The sequence below is a fragment of the Opisthocomus hoazin genome, chromosome Z (genome assembly GCF_030867145.1).
Source record: "Opisthocomus hoazin isolate bOpiHoa1 chromosome Z, bOpiHoa1.hap1, whole genome shotgun sequence".
In the NCBI taxonomy this organism is placed as follows: domain Eukaryota; kingdom Metazoa; phylum Chordata; class Aves; order Opisthocomiformes; family Opisthocomidae; genus Opisthocomus; species Opisthocomus hoazin.
Genome location: NC_134454.1, coordinates 4,124,971 through 4,142,297, shown reverse-complemented (window position 1 = coordinate 4,142,297; position 17,327 = coordinate 4,124,971). Strand labels below are relative to the sequence as shown.

The 17,327-nt window shown below is 41.3% G+C and overlaps 1 protein-coding gene across 3 annotated transcripts in view; it reads left to right on the top strand.

The window, feature by feature from the left end:
• Positions 1-17,327, top strand: part of MCTP1 (multiple C2 and transmembrane domain containing 1) — a 311,022-nt gene that overhangs the window by 175,100 nt on the left and 118,595 nt on the right. For all 3 annotated transcript variants that reach the window (XM_075411266.1, XM_075411268.1, XM_075411267.1), the window contains exons 8-9: positions 271-401; positions 12,979-13,165. In XM_075411266.1, the coding sequence (XP_075267381.1) occupies positions 271-401; positions 12,979-13,165 (318 nt within the window). The remainder of the gene's footprint in view (positions 1-270; positions 402-12,978; positions 13,166-17,327) is intronic.

Sequence of the window (17,327 nt, the reverse complement as noted above, 5' to 3'; positions counted from 1 at the left end):
TGGATCCATTCCCAGGGTAAATCCTTTGTTCAGGAGGCTTTTGAAGGTGACAGGCTGCAGGATTTTGGAGGTTGCTGTTGTGTCAGAGAGTCATGAGAGAACTGGCCAGTGGTCTCTTCTAATTACTGTATTTTAATTCTCAATGCTCAAGGTACTCATACTACAAATAGAAAAAAAACTTCCTGAACAAAGCCTGAAGATCAAATTTACGATTCAAGAAAGTACATGCCTCCACAATGCAGTATGACTTTCTTTTTGCTCTCCTTTCAGATTGTGCCAAAAACTTTGAATCCTCAGTGGAGGGAGCAGTTTGACTTTCATCTCTATGAAGAACGAGGTGGAATTATTGATATTACCGTGTGGGACAAAGATGCTGGCAAAAAGGATGATTTTATTGGCAGGTTCGTGCAATTACAGCCTTCTTGTTCCCTGGGGACGAGAGCAGATGATTAAAATGAGCCTTGCTGTTGAAACTATTTCTTATGACCATTTGTTCTTGCCTTTTTTTTTTTTCTTAAAGGTGGGGGAAGATTTTTTACAAAGTATCGTACAGCTTGCTGCATTGAAGTAATTCTTTGCTTTGATGGTGTAAAACAATTTTTTTTGACCAGTAGGTGGCAGCTTTTACCAATTGATAGACTTAGGTTTTCCAAAATGAAAATACGCGTTTAGAGCAATAATCAAGATGCAGGAGGTTCCATACGGCAACGTCCAGCTTGGAGGAGAAATAGCTCTAGTGGCTTGTAGTAGGCGCATGAGACCAAAATTACGTACTTGTTTTTTAACCTGTTTGGGAAATGAAATGGGAGTCTTGAAGAACTACAGAGAGCTTTTGGGGGAAAAGAAATAAGATCGTAATTCTCTTTCAGGAAAAGTGACTACTTGGGGTCTGTCTTAGATTTCAATGAATGGTATAAATTTGTGTGGTTATGCTCTATTTTACTGTGTAGGAAGAAGGAAAGTGCTAATGTTTTTTAGCCGTGGCATTAACTGTTAGCTAATAGGGAAAAAAAAGTCTTGTGCTTTTATGTACTGCAACGTAAGTGCTAATTGTAAAGCTCAGATATTTGTTTACACCATACTTTAACTGATATCCATACAGTCCTAATAATAGTAATTAGTATTAATTCTATATATTTTGATTGTTAGAACATTGATTCTAGGTGCTTTCACTAGGACATTGATACTATTTACTACTAGAATTACTTTATTTTAAAACAATTTAAAAGTTAAAATCAGGAATGGCAATCCCAGAGACTGAGCCATGTACTGGTCCGAGGGCTGGAACCCCTCTGCTGGGAGGAAAGGCTGGGAGAGCTGGGGCTGCTCAGCCTGGGGAAGAGAAGGCTGCGGGGAGACCTCAGAGCAGCTGCCAGTGCCCGGAGGGGCTGCGAGAGAGATGGAGAGGGGCTGTGACAAGGGCAGGGAGTGACAGGACAAGGGGTGATGGTTTTGAACTAAGGCAAGGGAGATTCAGACTGGATATAAGAGAGAAATTTTTTACCATGAGGGTGGTGAAACCCTGGCCCAGGTTGCCCAGAGAGGTGGTGGAGGTCCCATCCCTGGAACCATTGCAGGCCAGGTTGGATGGGGATCTGAGCACCCTGATCCAGTTGCAGATGTCCCTGCTCGCTGCAGGGGGTTGGGACGAGATGACCTGTAAGGTCGCTTCCAACCCAAAGCATCCTGTGATGCTGTGATTCTACTTTTGTTGTCAGTGTGGTTATGTTTCTACTGACCTTTTTGTCCCTCTCATTCCGTTTAGGGTAATGGGTTGCTTTATCAAATTAGATCACTTGGATAATATTCTGTGTTTATTTCGTACCATAAGTTGTGGGAACTCAGAATACACTCAGAGTCTGTGGCAAACAAACAGCTTTAATATCGACTGAACCACTTTTCAAAAATATACACTGTACGATTTTTTTTTGTATAGTGAAACCCTATGGATGTGATGATAACTTTATATTTGAAGTTTACATTGTATTTTTTCCCTCGTTTGATTTCAGCTGGCGCATATGGTAACAATAACTTTTTTTTCTGAAGTAACATAATCATTTAGTCCTATGTCAACAAGTGATATACCTTGGGAGATTATTCCTATTTTCTGCTTAACTTTAATCTTCTTATCCAAAAGATGGTGAGAGTCAGAGTTTTTACATGAGGTTTTTCAGAACACTGTCATCAAAGCAGCACTTATGTTGTTACTGTTACCAGTAATTATAAAGTCTTTTTAAGAGCATTGCATAAAATAAAAGACACCATTATTGCTCAGAGGCATTTGAAACCTAAATTAGAATGTGATAGAGAAATTAGAGAAGGAAAATTAGTGACTTCAAACATGTGAGCTGGTTAGGTAGCTTTTCAGATACCTAAAAAAGTTGTACATCTGAAGTGTGCATCTATTTCTATTTATTAACTGCATGGTGTTAGGCAGGTAATAAAAGATTTCTACATTTCATTTAGGCCCAAAATTTTGCTTGCATGAGAGCTCTTCTCTCCAAGAAGAATGCTTGAAGGCTTTAGCATTTTTCAGTGGAAGAACCTTATTTTGGGTTTTTTTCCTGTCATTTTCCTAAATAGATGTAATTCGTGTGTATACCAGAAAAGATGATCCTTGGACAAAGCTAATCTGTAGTGCCCATCAGTGCACTAAAGTGCATAACCAGTGTATAACTGATTTGAACAACCCCAGTGGTATTTTTTCCCCAAATCTTGCTGTTTCTGATGTTTGTGACCTCTCTGCAGTCCGTGTGTGCGTGTTTGTCCTTTCAGACACTCTCATTTCACCTTCCCTTGCTACCTTATCTCTGTATAATGCGACCTGCAAACAAATTCCTCTCCATGAAGATCTCCATGAAAAACTTTGTCATTTGTCAAGCTCAATCTGAATACAAAAATAGGTCTTAATATTCCCCCTCCCTGATACTCTTTCCCAGTCACTGCGGATAAAAATCACTGACACCTGACAGCTCCACTTTACATCGACCTCTCTTCTGCAGTTTCTCCTTTCGAGGCTGCCTCTAAAAGCTGGAAATGCTTTGGCACAGGAACTACAGACTTGCTCCGTGTGTGTGTTATGCTACATGTAAATTAATTCTGTAAAGCACAGCCGAATCGTGCTCCACGGGTAAGGCTCTGTGGGTCTCAAGGCACACATACAAAGCTGAATATTTTGATTCAGGTTCCTTGAAAAGTGATAATGATGCTGTGAGAGGGAGACAAAAGACTTCCTGTTGGTATTCTAGCATTGCTCATTGATGGAGAGTAACCCCTTTCATCTTATTGTGATCTTCCCACTTCCTTGAATCATGTGCAAGCAGCAGCTGTTATGCTGTATAGGAATATTTTTATTAAATGCAAATGAAAATAATTGTTTCTTGAAGATGTCCTGCCTGCCCAAGGTATGGTTAGGGAGAAGCCATGCTTGATTGAAGAGATCTTACTCACTGGGGGCAACAGCAGACCAGGCTGACAAAACAGAGGAAGAAGTTTGTTAAAGGAGCAATTCATAGAATCATTGGATCATTAAGATTGGAAAAGACCTGTAAGACCTCTAAGATCATCAAGTCCAACCATCACCCCAACACCCCCATGCCTGCTAAACCATGTCCTGAAGTGCCACATCTTCATGTTTTCTCAACCCCTCCAGGGATGGGGACTCCCCCACTGCCCTGGGCAGCCTGGTCCAATGCCTGACCACTCTTGCAATGAAGAAATTTTTCCCAATATCCAATCTGAACCTCCCCTGACGCAGCTTGAGGCCGTTGCCTCTCGTCCTGTCACTGGCTGCTTGGGAGAAGAGACCAACACCTGCCTCACTACAAGCTCCTTCCAGGGTAGTTGTAGAGACCGATAAGGTCTCCCCTCAGAGAAGGGGAGATCTGGTGTTGGGTTTTTGTGTCCTCCATATTCATCTACTTGCAGAGCATGTGTGAAGGTCAGCAGAATATTTTGTGCCAAACAGGCATTACCGAGCTGCTTTGCCAGGGGATCCCTTTGAAGAGTGCCATCATTAAAACTGGTTTAGTGGTTCCAAACTGAGCTGGCTGTGGGAGAACGTGGTCGCCGAGTGGAAGGCTGAAGGGACAGACTCCAGGTCCCTGCTGGAAAAAGCACAGGAGGCCACCTTGAGTTGAAGTATTCTGTCTGTGCTAAACTCTGTAACTTGCAAATTTTATTCTAAAGCACAATATCATAGTTTCTCCTGGGATGGTATTCCATCTGTGCTGCATTTCAGTGGAGTAAAAGAAGTGGGAAATGAGGAACGTAGGCTTCTGTGTGCCCTGTGTGTGTCATCATACTTAGGCTGGAAGTGGTAAGGTCTAGGATGGAGGTGGAAGTGTGACAAGGCGGCGATGGCATGTGTGGTCAGACTGCAAGGGCTTGGGCTTGTGGTCCTTTTCTGAGGGCAGGAAGATGTTGGAGAAGGCCGATGACGTGGAAGTGAGATTCTGGCTTTGAGGTGGCAGGACAGGAGAGGAAGTGGAAGGGGTGGCTTATACGAGGAGGTAGGATGTTAAGAGGGTGGGAGTGATGGCGTGGCATCCTAATTCAGAGAAGGAGAAAGATCCATCTGTCGCAGAACTAGCGAAAAGCTGCGGTTTCGCCATGGTGCCCAGGCACGTTCAGCATGGTGGTTCCTGGAGCGAGATGATGACTGAACGGTTTCTGTTCTTACCTCGGAGCGCTGTGTGTTGGTAAAATTCATCTGAGTTTCAGCTGTGTGCATTCTTCATGGGTTTGAAGGATGTAGCACCTTGTGAACTTGAGTTTTAGAATACTCTAAAAAATTGAAATCCTAGTATGATTTCAGTTTTTATCTGGGGATTTCAAAAGCCTGCGAAAAGACCTGATACTAAAGCTTTGAGGAAAACACATTTCCGATCGTATGCTGATTTGTGTGAGGAAACGCTGGGCTTGACCAGAACTGAGCTTCATCATGCAGGAGATTAAATTCTGACATTCTTCTGAATACAGTTTTTTTAAAACAAGCAACATTCCAGGGCCAAAGACATGAGGTCTAGAAGTTCTTTTTTTGGAAAGCACCAGCAGCTAAAGCCACATGGGCAACCGTCTTGCGTTCAGATAATCATGTGGACTTGCCTGTGCAGCGTTAGTCGTTGCTTCATCTGATAGGTAGAAATACGTATGTATCTGTGCATATTATTCAGTTTGAGTACATTTAATATTCACGTGTTTTTGCTATGAGTAAATCATTTCTCTTCCATATTGAGTCAATATACTCCTGTGATTAAAAGCATATACTGCAGTAAGTTTATGTAGGTAATGCTACGATCAAAATGAAGGTGAAATGATTTTAATCTTCTTGTAATTATTTAGCTTTCTTATTATCTGCATTTTTGAAGGCGATCCTGACTGTCACCTTTACGATAATCAGCTAATAAATCCTCATGATTGTTACACCTTTATGCATAGCAGTAATCTGAACAAATTGGCTGCTGACAGCTGCAATAAATTGTCAAGAATGAGTGCTGTCAGAGAACAAGTTGTTTCTGTGAACATACAGGATAAGTAAATCCCATGTCATGCAGTTTTATTCAGCTGAAGTTATTTGCAGTCCAGTACGGCAGGATTTATAGCATTATTTAAAGGTATGAAAAATGCGTGTTTATCTTTAAAATGACATTGAGTTTTACTCATATTTTGTGCCAGAAAATTACTGTTGACTTCGTCTATATCTATTTTCATCAGTATTTACAGATACTACTATCATTTTTCCCCATCTGATGCAAATTTAGAACAGACCTTGTCTATAGTATGTTCATTAAAGCTGTGTATTAATTTTTATCTGTTGAAAATGGAAATGTCCCATAATGTCTCTAAATAATGTCATGAAAGCTCAGATTGATTTTGTGTGCGTGTCTGGGTACACAGCATATAATCAATGTTACAAAATACAAAAGTTAAAATAGTGAAAATTAATTATTTATATTTTCAGCACTTGATCTGCTATGTCTTGTCTGTTTGATTTTTTCACAGTAATGAGGCCATACAGGGTTTTTTGGGCGCACATATATCCTAGCAATATGTGACCTGTGCTGCTGCATTATTAATCAGAAAGCTCAGGGATATGTTACTCAAAGTTCTAAATTGAAGTGGGATTTTTATATAAAATACTTATGTCTTTTTCAGTTTTATTTTTTTCCACTGAAATTTATGTAATTTCACTGTGGGAGACTGAGCGTTATCAGAGCGAACGGAGCGGTGCTGTAAAGCTGTGCGTGGGTACTCCAACACGCATATAAAGTTGAGTGAAGGACACTAAATATGCTGCTGCTAATGTTTCTTCCTAGATTTTTTTTTCTAGAGATGTTGTGGAGACTGTGGCTTATATTAAAATACAGGCAATTTTCTTTTTTAGGTACTGCTGCCCGAGACAGAGGTTCTGAATAGTAGGTGTGAAAGCCTGTGCTAATGTTGAAATTCACGAATCTTGAAGTTTTTTTTTGCAAAACTTACAGAGACAAAATGTCTTCCTCTGGAATGATGAATAGTGCTTTATTACGCTATTCTTTCAAATACTTTTTTCACATGGTGGTTTGAACATCTCTGCCTGTTGAAGTAACTTTGGAAGGATTTGTTATTTTCAAAGTTTAAACATCACGGTAAATGTGCTGCTGTAATTTGAGTTTTGAACTGTGTGCACGTGTGCATTACAACAGCCTGTGTGTGTGTGATAGTTGATTATACATCATGACTAAAGTTAAATTATTGCAGATGCATTTCTCTGTGTAAAGTGAAGGTTCTGCCCAAAGCATTAAAGTCTAAAAATGCTGCTGGCAGGCCTGCCCTTGACAAATCCTGAGACGCACTGAGCTGTCGCCCATTTCTGAACGTTGATGAAGGGAGTTAGACGTAAACACTGCATCTCAAAATTTGGCCTTCAGGTATTCCACACCGTATTTATTACTGTCTCTGCACTTTTTAACTTCTTCTATTAATGCAGAGGCACTGCTGTTCTGCTAGAAAGCAAAAAAACATTTCAGTTTTGGCTCACAAATCTTCAGTAACTTTCTGTTACCAGATATTTTATTATTTACACGAAGGAAGAGTGGCGAGATAAGAGGAAGGCTGAAGGAAAAGCAGAATGGCTGCCTAGATAGGAGGGGCGCGACAGTAAGTGTGGAAGGTGGTTAGGGGTGGAGACAGGGGTTTGTGAGGAGTTCTGGGAGGCACAGATTGGAGCTGCGTGAAGGCTGTCGCAAAGTTGCCTGGACCAAGTAGTGAGGGAAGAGCCAGGTAGGATGGCATCGTGTTCATCGAAGCAGTAGGCTGGTTTAGCAGAGGAAAGCATTAATTTCTCTGCAAAGAAGTTGCATGGGTGACAGTGTGTGTCTGCAGTGTATGGCTGTGCCGCAGGGACATCGTAGGAGATATCAGTCATAACACATCTGCAAGTACTTTCTTCTGTCTGTGGAATTTCTAAAGTAAATCTGTAGTTTTAATGTGAAGAGCTACGCTTAGGAAAATGTTAATCTGTCATTTCAAAATCCATCAACAGGGTTTTGTGGCACGGACAGTGTTTCTTTTATCAAGCAATAAGCACTTGTCAGTATTCAGACATTGCTCGGTGAGACTGTCCTGTATTCCAAGTGGCTCTCGTATTTCCGCTACCGAGGCTGGCTTACCCCACAGAGCAGGGCTCGTTCCTGCTTTCCGTCTGCTGCTGCATGGCCCCCGGCAGCACTGCTCCCGGGTCCTGCGGAGCTCTGCAGCGAGGCAGCGCGCTCCCCGCTTCCCATGGATCCTCTCCAGCTCCCCGAGCTCGCCGCCGCGCTCCCCCTCAGTCACTGTCCTACTTAGCTGAGCTCGTCTCCAACTCCTTTGGGATCTTTCCTGGTTTTCAGTCTCTCACCTCTATCCACCACCCATCACAAGCGTCGTGTGGGGTCTGTCATTTTACTTCTTCCTCGTTATCTTTACACTTAAAAATGACGCACTCTGGTTCTTCCAAGAACTCCGCGTTAGTGCAGTCCCGTCTTTCTGAGCCGTGTCATTTTCTGTCGGTGCTTTGCAGAATTTCCCCTCTCCGTTTGTTTCTTGGTTTCGCTGGAGCATTGTACTCTGCCGATAAAGGATTCGGAGTCTCACAAATTGTAGCAGTTCATGCCTCGCTGCTTCTGATGTGTGTCCAGCTCAGTTCTAATTGCAGAATCGCACAGTTTCCTCTCCTTGGCATCCTTTGGAGCGGCATAGACCTGGATCACAGTGGAGTTAAAAGGCTGTCTTCCTGAACAAGTCACGATGATAATTAAGTTGCCTGGGTTGTAGCCAAGTGGTGCTTTTCTGTCCCTATCACTTAGCATTGTGCCAATTCCTCTTTTATGCTTTATTTTGTCATGTGAGAAAATGATCTCGCTATCTGCTGTCTCTCCCTTGCCTGGCCACCTGGCTTTTAAGAGGCCTTCTATGTCATGTCGCTACCTTTGTAATTCATTCATTAGCAAGGATATTTCACCAGGGTGCCAACACGGTCTTACATTCCAGGTTCTGTTAGAACTAGAGAGGGGAGGTGATTTTTACCTCTTAGACATGCTGATAATAAAATACTACATATAGCTCTGACTTCCACGCTTTAAAAAGGATGCAGGAGAATTTCACTGGATCAGAAAAGTTACAAAAAGTCATTTGAGGGCTGCAGGAGATGCGTTCCAAGGAAATGTATAGGGAGCTGAAGGTGTTTAGCATATCAAAAGGAAGATGAAGAAGAGGTGTGATTATCGTATATGAGTACCTTCACTAGAAGAAAACGCAGGGCACTAAAGGCTTTTTCAACCGCGTAAAGAAAGGCATAAAAAGAACCAAAGGCCAGATACATTCAAATTAAAAAATAAATCAGAAATGTGTTTCTAACATTTTGGGCAATTAACACAGTTTCAGAGAAGCGGCGTGTTCCCCTTGAATCTTCAAACCTTCCTCCACGGGGGCTGTGCCACGCTCCTGCAGCGACTGATCTCCGGTACTCTGGCACATGAGCTTCAGGCACTTGCGTGGTTTCTCTCCCTTCTGATCTCCCAAGGCCTGAAAATCCAGATCCACCCGGCACCTGGTCATGCTGACGTGCAGAGCTGACCCAGGGGAACATGCCTCCATGCCTCTTCCCGAGGGTCAGCACCCAGGGGCTTCGTTCCACTGCTAATGCCGACGCAGCGACCATACAACGTGGAGCAACGGAGCAGTGCGAAACACTCAGACTGCCCCAAAAACCCAAAATTCCCAGAAATGTAATTTATAGCCGTGCTTCAAAATCTGTCTGTGGAGTTAATGGCTATTTTTGCCGTAATTCTTCAGGCTGACCTCTTCGCAGGTGTAGAACTTTCTCTTTCAGCAGCAGCGTGTAAATAATAATTCCATAAGGAAGTGAATTGCCCCAAATTACTGTTATCTCCTGCTTTCAGTGTGACAGCGGCCGGTCATATGCAACTTATGGTCTTCTCAAAATGGCTGTAATTTTTCATGGTCCTCAATTTGAGAATGCAAGACAAAAATTTCTCCCACCACAAATGCTCATTCTGCACCGCTTTCTGGTAACATTCAAGTTCACCTTCATCCTCACAGCATCTTTGTTCTCCATGGAAACAGTTGTAAGCGACAAATATCTTTTGAGAGAACATCTTAACTGATGTAAAAGCCAGCTTTGCCAAACCTTTAAAGCTTGGAATACTTGTATATGCACCCTGTAAAATGTAAAGGGACATTGTCAGCTTGAACTTTGCAAAGCTGTTTGTCTTCAGAAGTATTTGTTAACTTCAGTGCTTGTAGGAAAATCTAATCCAAAAAGGAGTCTTGTGGGTTGCCTACTGATGTCTGTAATGTTATTCTAGGACAGGGTTAGCGCTTCACAGAATCACAGAATCACAGAATGTTCGGGGTTGGAAGGGACCTCTGTGGGTCACCCAGCCCAACCCCCTGCCCAAGCAGGGTCACCCACAGCAGGCTGCACAGCACCGCGTCCAGGCGGGGCTGGAATATCTCCAGAGAAGGAGACTCCACAGCCTCCCTGGGCAGCCTGGGCCAGGGCTCTGTCACCCTCAGAGGGAAGAAGTTCTTCCTCATGTTCAGACGGAAGTTCCTGTGCCTCAGTTTGTGCCCATTGCCCCTTGCTTAAGTAATGCCTTCATAAAGCCAGGCTTCTTTTTAGTCCCATACAAAGATCTGGTGAGGGCAAAGCAGATCTAACAAAGAACAGTTTAATGGTTTTTTTTGTAGGAAAATCTTGTGTGAGAGCAAACAAAAGCTGACTTTTTTTTTTGTGAAAAACTCAACTATTAATGGAAAAAAATTGCGGTTTTTCTTACGGTGTCTGTAAATTGTAAAGTCTCACCTTTTTGACTCAAGTGCGTGTACCGCTGATGCTGAGTGCTCCTTGAGCCTTGGTGCCTTCGCGTTGGACGTACGCGAGCTGCATCTCCGGTGAGGCCAGAGGAGGGGACCGGGCGCAGAACGGGAAATGTGCTTTCATCTGTGTATGCACGGAGACGTTCTTAGCCTAGATTTCCGTAAAGCGCAGCGGTGACACTCCTTGATGGAATAACCCTAGTTTTTTCTCAAATTATCCTGAAAAATGCTGAAGGCTTCCACCGGAATAAGTTTCCAGATCACTCCCTACCCTTTGTGTGGTTGTAGGAGATAACAAGCTGGTGGCGGGCTGTCCGTGGAGATCTATCAGACAGACTATAATAGAGACATATTTCTCAGGTTATCTGTTCTAGATGTGGTGCTATTAGGAATACTTCACAGCTGCAGGAAAGGTGCACAGGTATAGTCAAATTGTCAGTTGCTTCTTTTAGCCTAAATAAAAAATAGGATAGACTACTAATACTGCAATGGTGCTGTAACTTCAAGAAATTGAGAACTTGGAGCTTACAGCTCTGACGTTAACCCCTGTAATTTTACAGTCTTTGCGGTTTTATGATGCATGTAGGGGTTTTTTGTTCCAGTGGGGGCAGCTTTTGTTGCCTAGTTTTGAGTGAGGGCTGGCTTATTGCTGCATTACTTGTGTTGTAATGACTTACTGATGCTTTTACCGACTTTACGATAGTTTAAACTGGCTCTTTCAATGGTATTTGGTTGAAGTCACAATATTGTTGTGGAGACATTATTTTTGAGGGGTATCTGTTTTGAAATAAGCTATTGAAGAATATTTAACACCAGACGCACCTTAACCTACTCCAGCTTGGAGTGCTTGATTACAGTGTTTGTTACCTTAAGGAGGGCTTTATACTCCTCGCTGCAGCCCAGATAAAGGCTTGACAGCCTACGCATATCTGCAGAACTCGTACTGACCATCAGCCTGCACTGACAGCAACAGCTGCAGTCTTTCCTTACTGTTTTTAATTTCATTTCTCACTCCTTGTCATCCAAAGAGTTCAAAGTAAAAGGTAAATATTAAGCTCAAAGTGCTGTCAGTTAGAATTTTTTTTTCTCTGTAAAATAATTTAACCTTATTACTGTATGAGCTTTGCAATGGTTTATTTTTGACAGCTGCACAACAGACAGTAAATATTTAAAAAAAAAAAAAAAGAAAATTTTCCTGTAGCAAACCTTATCTGCCTGTGATAGCACAGCGCCCATTTTATGAGTCCACACTTACTCTCATAGTTGGCTATTTCCTGTCCTTAAATGCCTATTTGTTCATGTCTGACACCTTTTTCTCAGTTTATTGGCCCTGCAGTCACCACATTATCTTTCTCTTCAAAATCAATTGACATTTTATGAAAAGAATTTGCTAGATGTTTAGTTTAGCGAGAGTGGCATATAGAACATGTGCTTGTCACATTAAATAATCGCTGTTAAAAGTGGAGTATTCAGTGGCTTAACTATATACAGAGTATATCCATTTACTTTATTTCAGTATTGGTACTGTTTTTATTTAGAGTACTAAACGGGCAAAACATTACTGAGGGATGCTATAAGTAGAAGTATTCCAAACAGTGCTTTTTCACAGAAACCCCTGTACAGTGCCAGCCGGCGTTACGGCTGACACACGCACTGAATTTCTAGACATGCTCAGAGTTGCGGTCTAGGAAACTTGTGAATTATACAAATTAAAAAGTTAAAACTTCCGAGCTGTGCACAGACTAATTACTAACCCATAGGTATTCTTGTTTTGATTAAAAGCTTACGGTCAGCTCTTTGTTAGCAGTGATACTGTTTTTCCTGCCTTGCTCTTCGTTTTATTTTTAAAGTTGCTGCAAAGCTGTTTCTGCGGGCTGGCACGTATGGAGCCGCTCTTCATTAGCTCAGTGCATGGTACAGCCAGGGTTATTCAGAAAGGGATCAAGCAGCGTGAGTTGCCTTCAGCCGCTCTGCGCAGTTATAAGCAGTCCCTGCTCGTTACAACGTGAGACACCTTATTATATAGGGGGTTGTGGCATCAAAATTTATCCGGGATGCGTGCGTGAAGCTCCGACCCTGAGCTGTGCACGGCTTACTGCAGGGGAGCTGAGCCTGCCGGGTGGTGCTCAGGTCATGTTTTTACATGCTCAGTCGTGTTAACTCCATCACAATCAAGTCCACATAGATTTACTTTATTTTTTTGAGAAGATTTTTACTGTTGTTAGGTGAATGGTATCAAAAACGTTCACATCAGAACTTAAAACATTTTGTGTTTGTGCAAGAGGAGTAATTTAAAAGTACGATTTGCATCTGAACCTAGATGATTAAAATTCTCTTTGACTGTGTTCAAGTAAAGTATATTAGCTAGCCTTGTTTCTAGTGTCTGTACCTTCTTTTTAATATTTTCCACATGCATAACAGGTTGTAGCTTTAAAAAAAAAAAAAAAGCAGTCGAGCAAGCAGCACAGGTTGAAGCTGCCAAGAAATCCTTCCAGAAGCTGGGAAGGAATTTCTGCTGATTTGGGGTTTTTTTTGTCCGGCTGAATGCAAGTAAGCCAATGTGCTCACGTTTGATTTGAAGAAAGCCACATGCTGATGCAGAGTGTTTGTTCCTAGGTGCCAGGTTGACCTGTCGACCCTGAGTAAAGAGCAAACCCACAAGCTGGAGATGCCGCTGGAGGAGGGAGAGGGGTGCCTGGTGTTGCTGGTCACGCTCACAGCCTCAGCTGCAGTCACCATCTCTGACCTCTCCGTCAACTCCCTGGAGGACCAGAAGGAGCGAGAGGAGATACTGAAGAGATATGTATGGAGCTCCTCTCTTTTGCCCTTTGTTTGCAAAGTGTTCGCTTGTATAAGTAATAAGTATCAGGGAGGGAAATCTAAATATATCCCTTATATCCTTATCACACTCAGCCAATGACGATCTTTTAAACTCGTTACTACCATTATCACGGCTGGTACAGGTAACATCAAGAAGGCTGCAAATCCTCTTTATACAATAAGGTACTTTTTACATAGTAATTCAGGTATTTGGTGTGATCATGTGACATAAAGAAGTGAATTTTACTGGCTTGCAGATAATTTTTACCTAGCACAAAATAATTAAGGGGTCACCCAGTGGCTGTACAGTTTCTAGTGAGTGCTTATGCCAAATGGTTTGGGGTGCCAAGAGGCTTTTTGTTTGAGCATCTGCTAAAGGGCAAGAAAAGTTATTGTCTGCACATTAGAGGCTGGAGCACTATTTTGTGTCATCAAAATAATTGTTTTAAACAATATTTCCATTTCAAAATATTCTGTGGCAAATTATTTTCATTTCCCAGCATCCCCACGTTACACAGAATCTGTGTAGTTTTATCAAAGCAACAGAGAGGGGAGCTCTTACTCCAGCATTTGCCAATACCTAATCACTAAAAGTAACTATCTCACTACACACAGGAGAAAGGAGAAAGAGAGGAAAAAAAAAGCTATTTCCACTTAAAATTACAAAGCTTTTATTGTACAATGCTGCCAGGTGTTTAGAAAGGCTTCTCTAGACACTCAGCCATTAAACCAAGCTCTGACTAACAAAGAGCCGCTTAATTTTTTTTTTTCAGATTTTAAAATATTCCTATTCCATGACTGACATCCTTTCAATAACTGAATTTAATAAAGATGTACCTTATCAGGCTGTGCAGATAACATGAAGTGCTAGTACTAATGCTGTACAATATTCTTCAAACAGATTAGCAGGATGTGCGCTTCAGCAAATTTATTCTGGCTATCTCCAGTGAATCAGCTGTCTGCTAATGCTTGTACAACTCATACACCAATAGTGTTATCATAAACACAGTTTAATAGAGGTGACTTAGCGAGGCTAAACATAATATTCCTAAACCAACTGAGAGCTAAGGTATTGTGCACCATCTTTGAAAAATAATTACAATTAAGAGAGTTACTGCACATTTTTTAATCCGCCAAGATGGTCTGTGGTTGTCAGAGTAGATCTTCATAAATATAATAAATTTCTGATGGGTACGCTTTTGAGGTGACATACTTCTTGCTACCAAGTGCAACAATACCATGTTTCTGTGGATTATTGTGTGTGATGATATGGCAGTCAAGTGATACTGATGGTTTTGATAATTTGGTAGCAGTATAGAAATGACTGTGTGTCGCTAATCGGCATTGCTAAATTCTCAATATTTTGTCCCCAGTGTAAAGCACAATTACATGGTGTAAGATTGATCTATTTATTTCCATTTCTTACATATTCATGGGTGTGTGTCTTTTCTTACATTTACTTTGCTATGTGCATTTGAAAAAATTTATATTTTTGCAAGATGTTCATATTGCAGAGGCATGAATTTCTCATATGTTTTTGAAAATTGTAGCATCAGTATACGTTTTTGGCAAATTCTACTGTTTTTATTAAAATGACTGGTGGACAGCAAAAGGAAAAAATGAGAAGGATTAACAAAATATTCAGACAGTTTATTTTCACTGATGTTTGATTTGTATTCAGATCTCTACTCCAGAACCCATACAAAGAATGAGTATGCAACTAGCAAGATGTACTGTGCTCCACTGAGTGGCTGTATTTTGGGGTTTATTTTTCTTCCTCTTAAAAAATGTAGCTTCCATTTGAGAAATGTATTTTTCACCCTTTCTGCGGCCAAAAACAGTTAATGAGCTGACCTTGCCATCAGATCAAATAGCCTTGGAAAATGACTCTATTACTGTCATTTAACCATTTGTAGCTGAACATCAGAGCCTTACAAATTAAACAGGCATTACTGTTTGAACCATTATTTTACCACAATTGTCTGAAAAGATTAATTCCTTTTGGGGTGAGGAGGGGGGCGCATTAATGGGTACAGACCAAGAGAGATTGTATGACCTTTTCAGAACGGGTGTGCTGAACCCGCGGTCCCCCTTGTCACAGTTTAAAAACCAGAGGAGCTAGTTTAGAGAAGAAGTTGTTAGCATTCCATTTTTATTATGACATTTCACAGTCATCCGATTTAATGTCCCTTGACCAGATTGTCCACCGTGAGACGATGGGCTTGAAATGTTATTTAGAGCATTGATAAAAGGTGAGCAGTTCTAAGATGACAGGGAGTCATAAGGCTGGTGGTGTGACATTAATTTTCTCCATAACAGAGATGGAATAAGACGTCATGGTGACAAGCTGTCAATCAGTACTGGCCCCTCAGTGTATCTCGATGCCATAGGATGGGGTATTGCTTCTCCCATAATAGAGCTGAACTGAGATGCTCTCCCTGACAGCTGCTGCAGCCATACAGAAAATATATTATACAGCCTTTCATTAAAAAAATAAAGAGGACTCATCTCCAGAGCATTTCAATCTTTTCCCATCTATTGAGGGCTGAAAAGATTCACAGCAAATCACAGATTCCTCTGCTATGGAAATTTCAGGCTTCAGAAACCATGCGGGTTTCGAGGCCTTCAACAATAATCATAAATAAGAAGACAAGATATCATCTGATAAATCATTACTTAAAGTTACGTATTTAAAGTAATGTATTAAAGTCATTTGCTTCTCCCAGAGTCTCTGCTGTGGCGTTGTATACGTTTTCAGCAGCCTCTGCGATCACGACGTGCGGTAAATGAATCTAAGCCAGCCGACTTGCTGGAACTAAAAGTTAAAAAATAATTATTCTGCAGGATGCTAGCACAGGTAGCAAAGTGAAATTTGGCTCTGCTGCCTTTTTGCAGGACGAGCTCACCAGGACACAGTTTGGAAAAAGGGGACTGTGTGGCGTGGCAGGGGGGGCGATGGTCGCTTGGCTTGCTCGGTGTTTGGTTTTTGCTTTGTTTTCTTTCTGCAGCTTGGTGCTTGTTTCGCTTATTGGGAAACTTGTGTAAAATGTGCAAGCATCTTTGTAAATCCTTTCAGTTTCATCATGGTATTAGAGCAGAATTATCTCTGTTGTGGTACCAGTTCAGATAAGAATCTTCCAAGCTTTGGTTGTCGTTGTAATAAACGAGGGATGGTGCCAACGTGCTTTTGAATTACCTCGGTGCTATCCGTAACAGCGTCTCTGCCACTCTCAGCTTGTCAGCACAGAAGCAGGGGACCAAGTGTCTGCTGACGGAAGTTGATCATCAGTATTTTTAAGCTGTATTTCTGATGATAAACATATTAAAATGATAAAAAAATTATTAACCCTTATCCTGTGATAGCATGCACGCAGGTATTTGTGTGTATATAACATGTGGGGTACTGCCAAGGTCAAACCTTCGCTACAAACAGTAAATGGTCAGTTGGGGCTTGTGAAATTAATACCAGAGTGTGATTAAACCGTTACAATTGTCTTATTAATAAAAAGACAGAGATGCATGTTTTATGTCTAACAATTTAATGGGTAGGTTATTTATGCATAAACATACTGTAGTTTTTGCAAGCTGACATTGAATATTTTATTTAAGCAGCACCTGTGGTGTTTCAGATCAGTGATGTTCTTCATTCTGTTTTTCTGTAAAAGTCAATTTTGCCTTCATAATAAATTGAAGAACTGTTGACTTGGTGTTTTACCTGATATTTGCATTTTCTAGAAATCTGGACATTATCATAAGCAGTAGAAAATGTTTCACCTGCACTACATTAAAATTTTACAAAAGGCCACAGGCACTAAATGCATTAGTCCAGATATTAAAATACTTCAAAATAAAGGTACGTGCTAGTATTTGTGAGCAAGACTTGCAAAAACAACCAAGAATTAGGCCACATATATATATAAGATTTAAATGGGTTTGGAAAGCTAATTTTAGTCGCCTCTGCTGGAGTTCGTCCCCTAGGTTCTCTAAAAACTGAATGATAATGCCAGGTTTGCTATTATTGATTGCAGATTCAAAGTTGCACTCCATGTTCTGTCATGTCAAATTCTGCAACTTTTAAATCATATTCCAAGTCAGAGCTTGAGAATTTTAGCGTGTCACACATAACTGGTGCAGGACTCCCAATT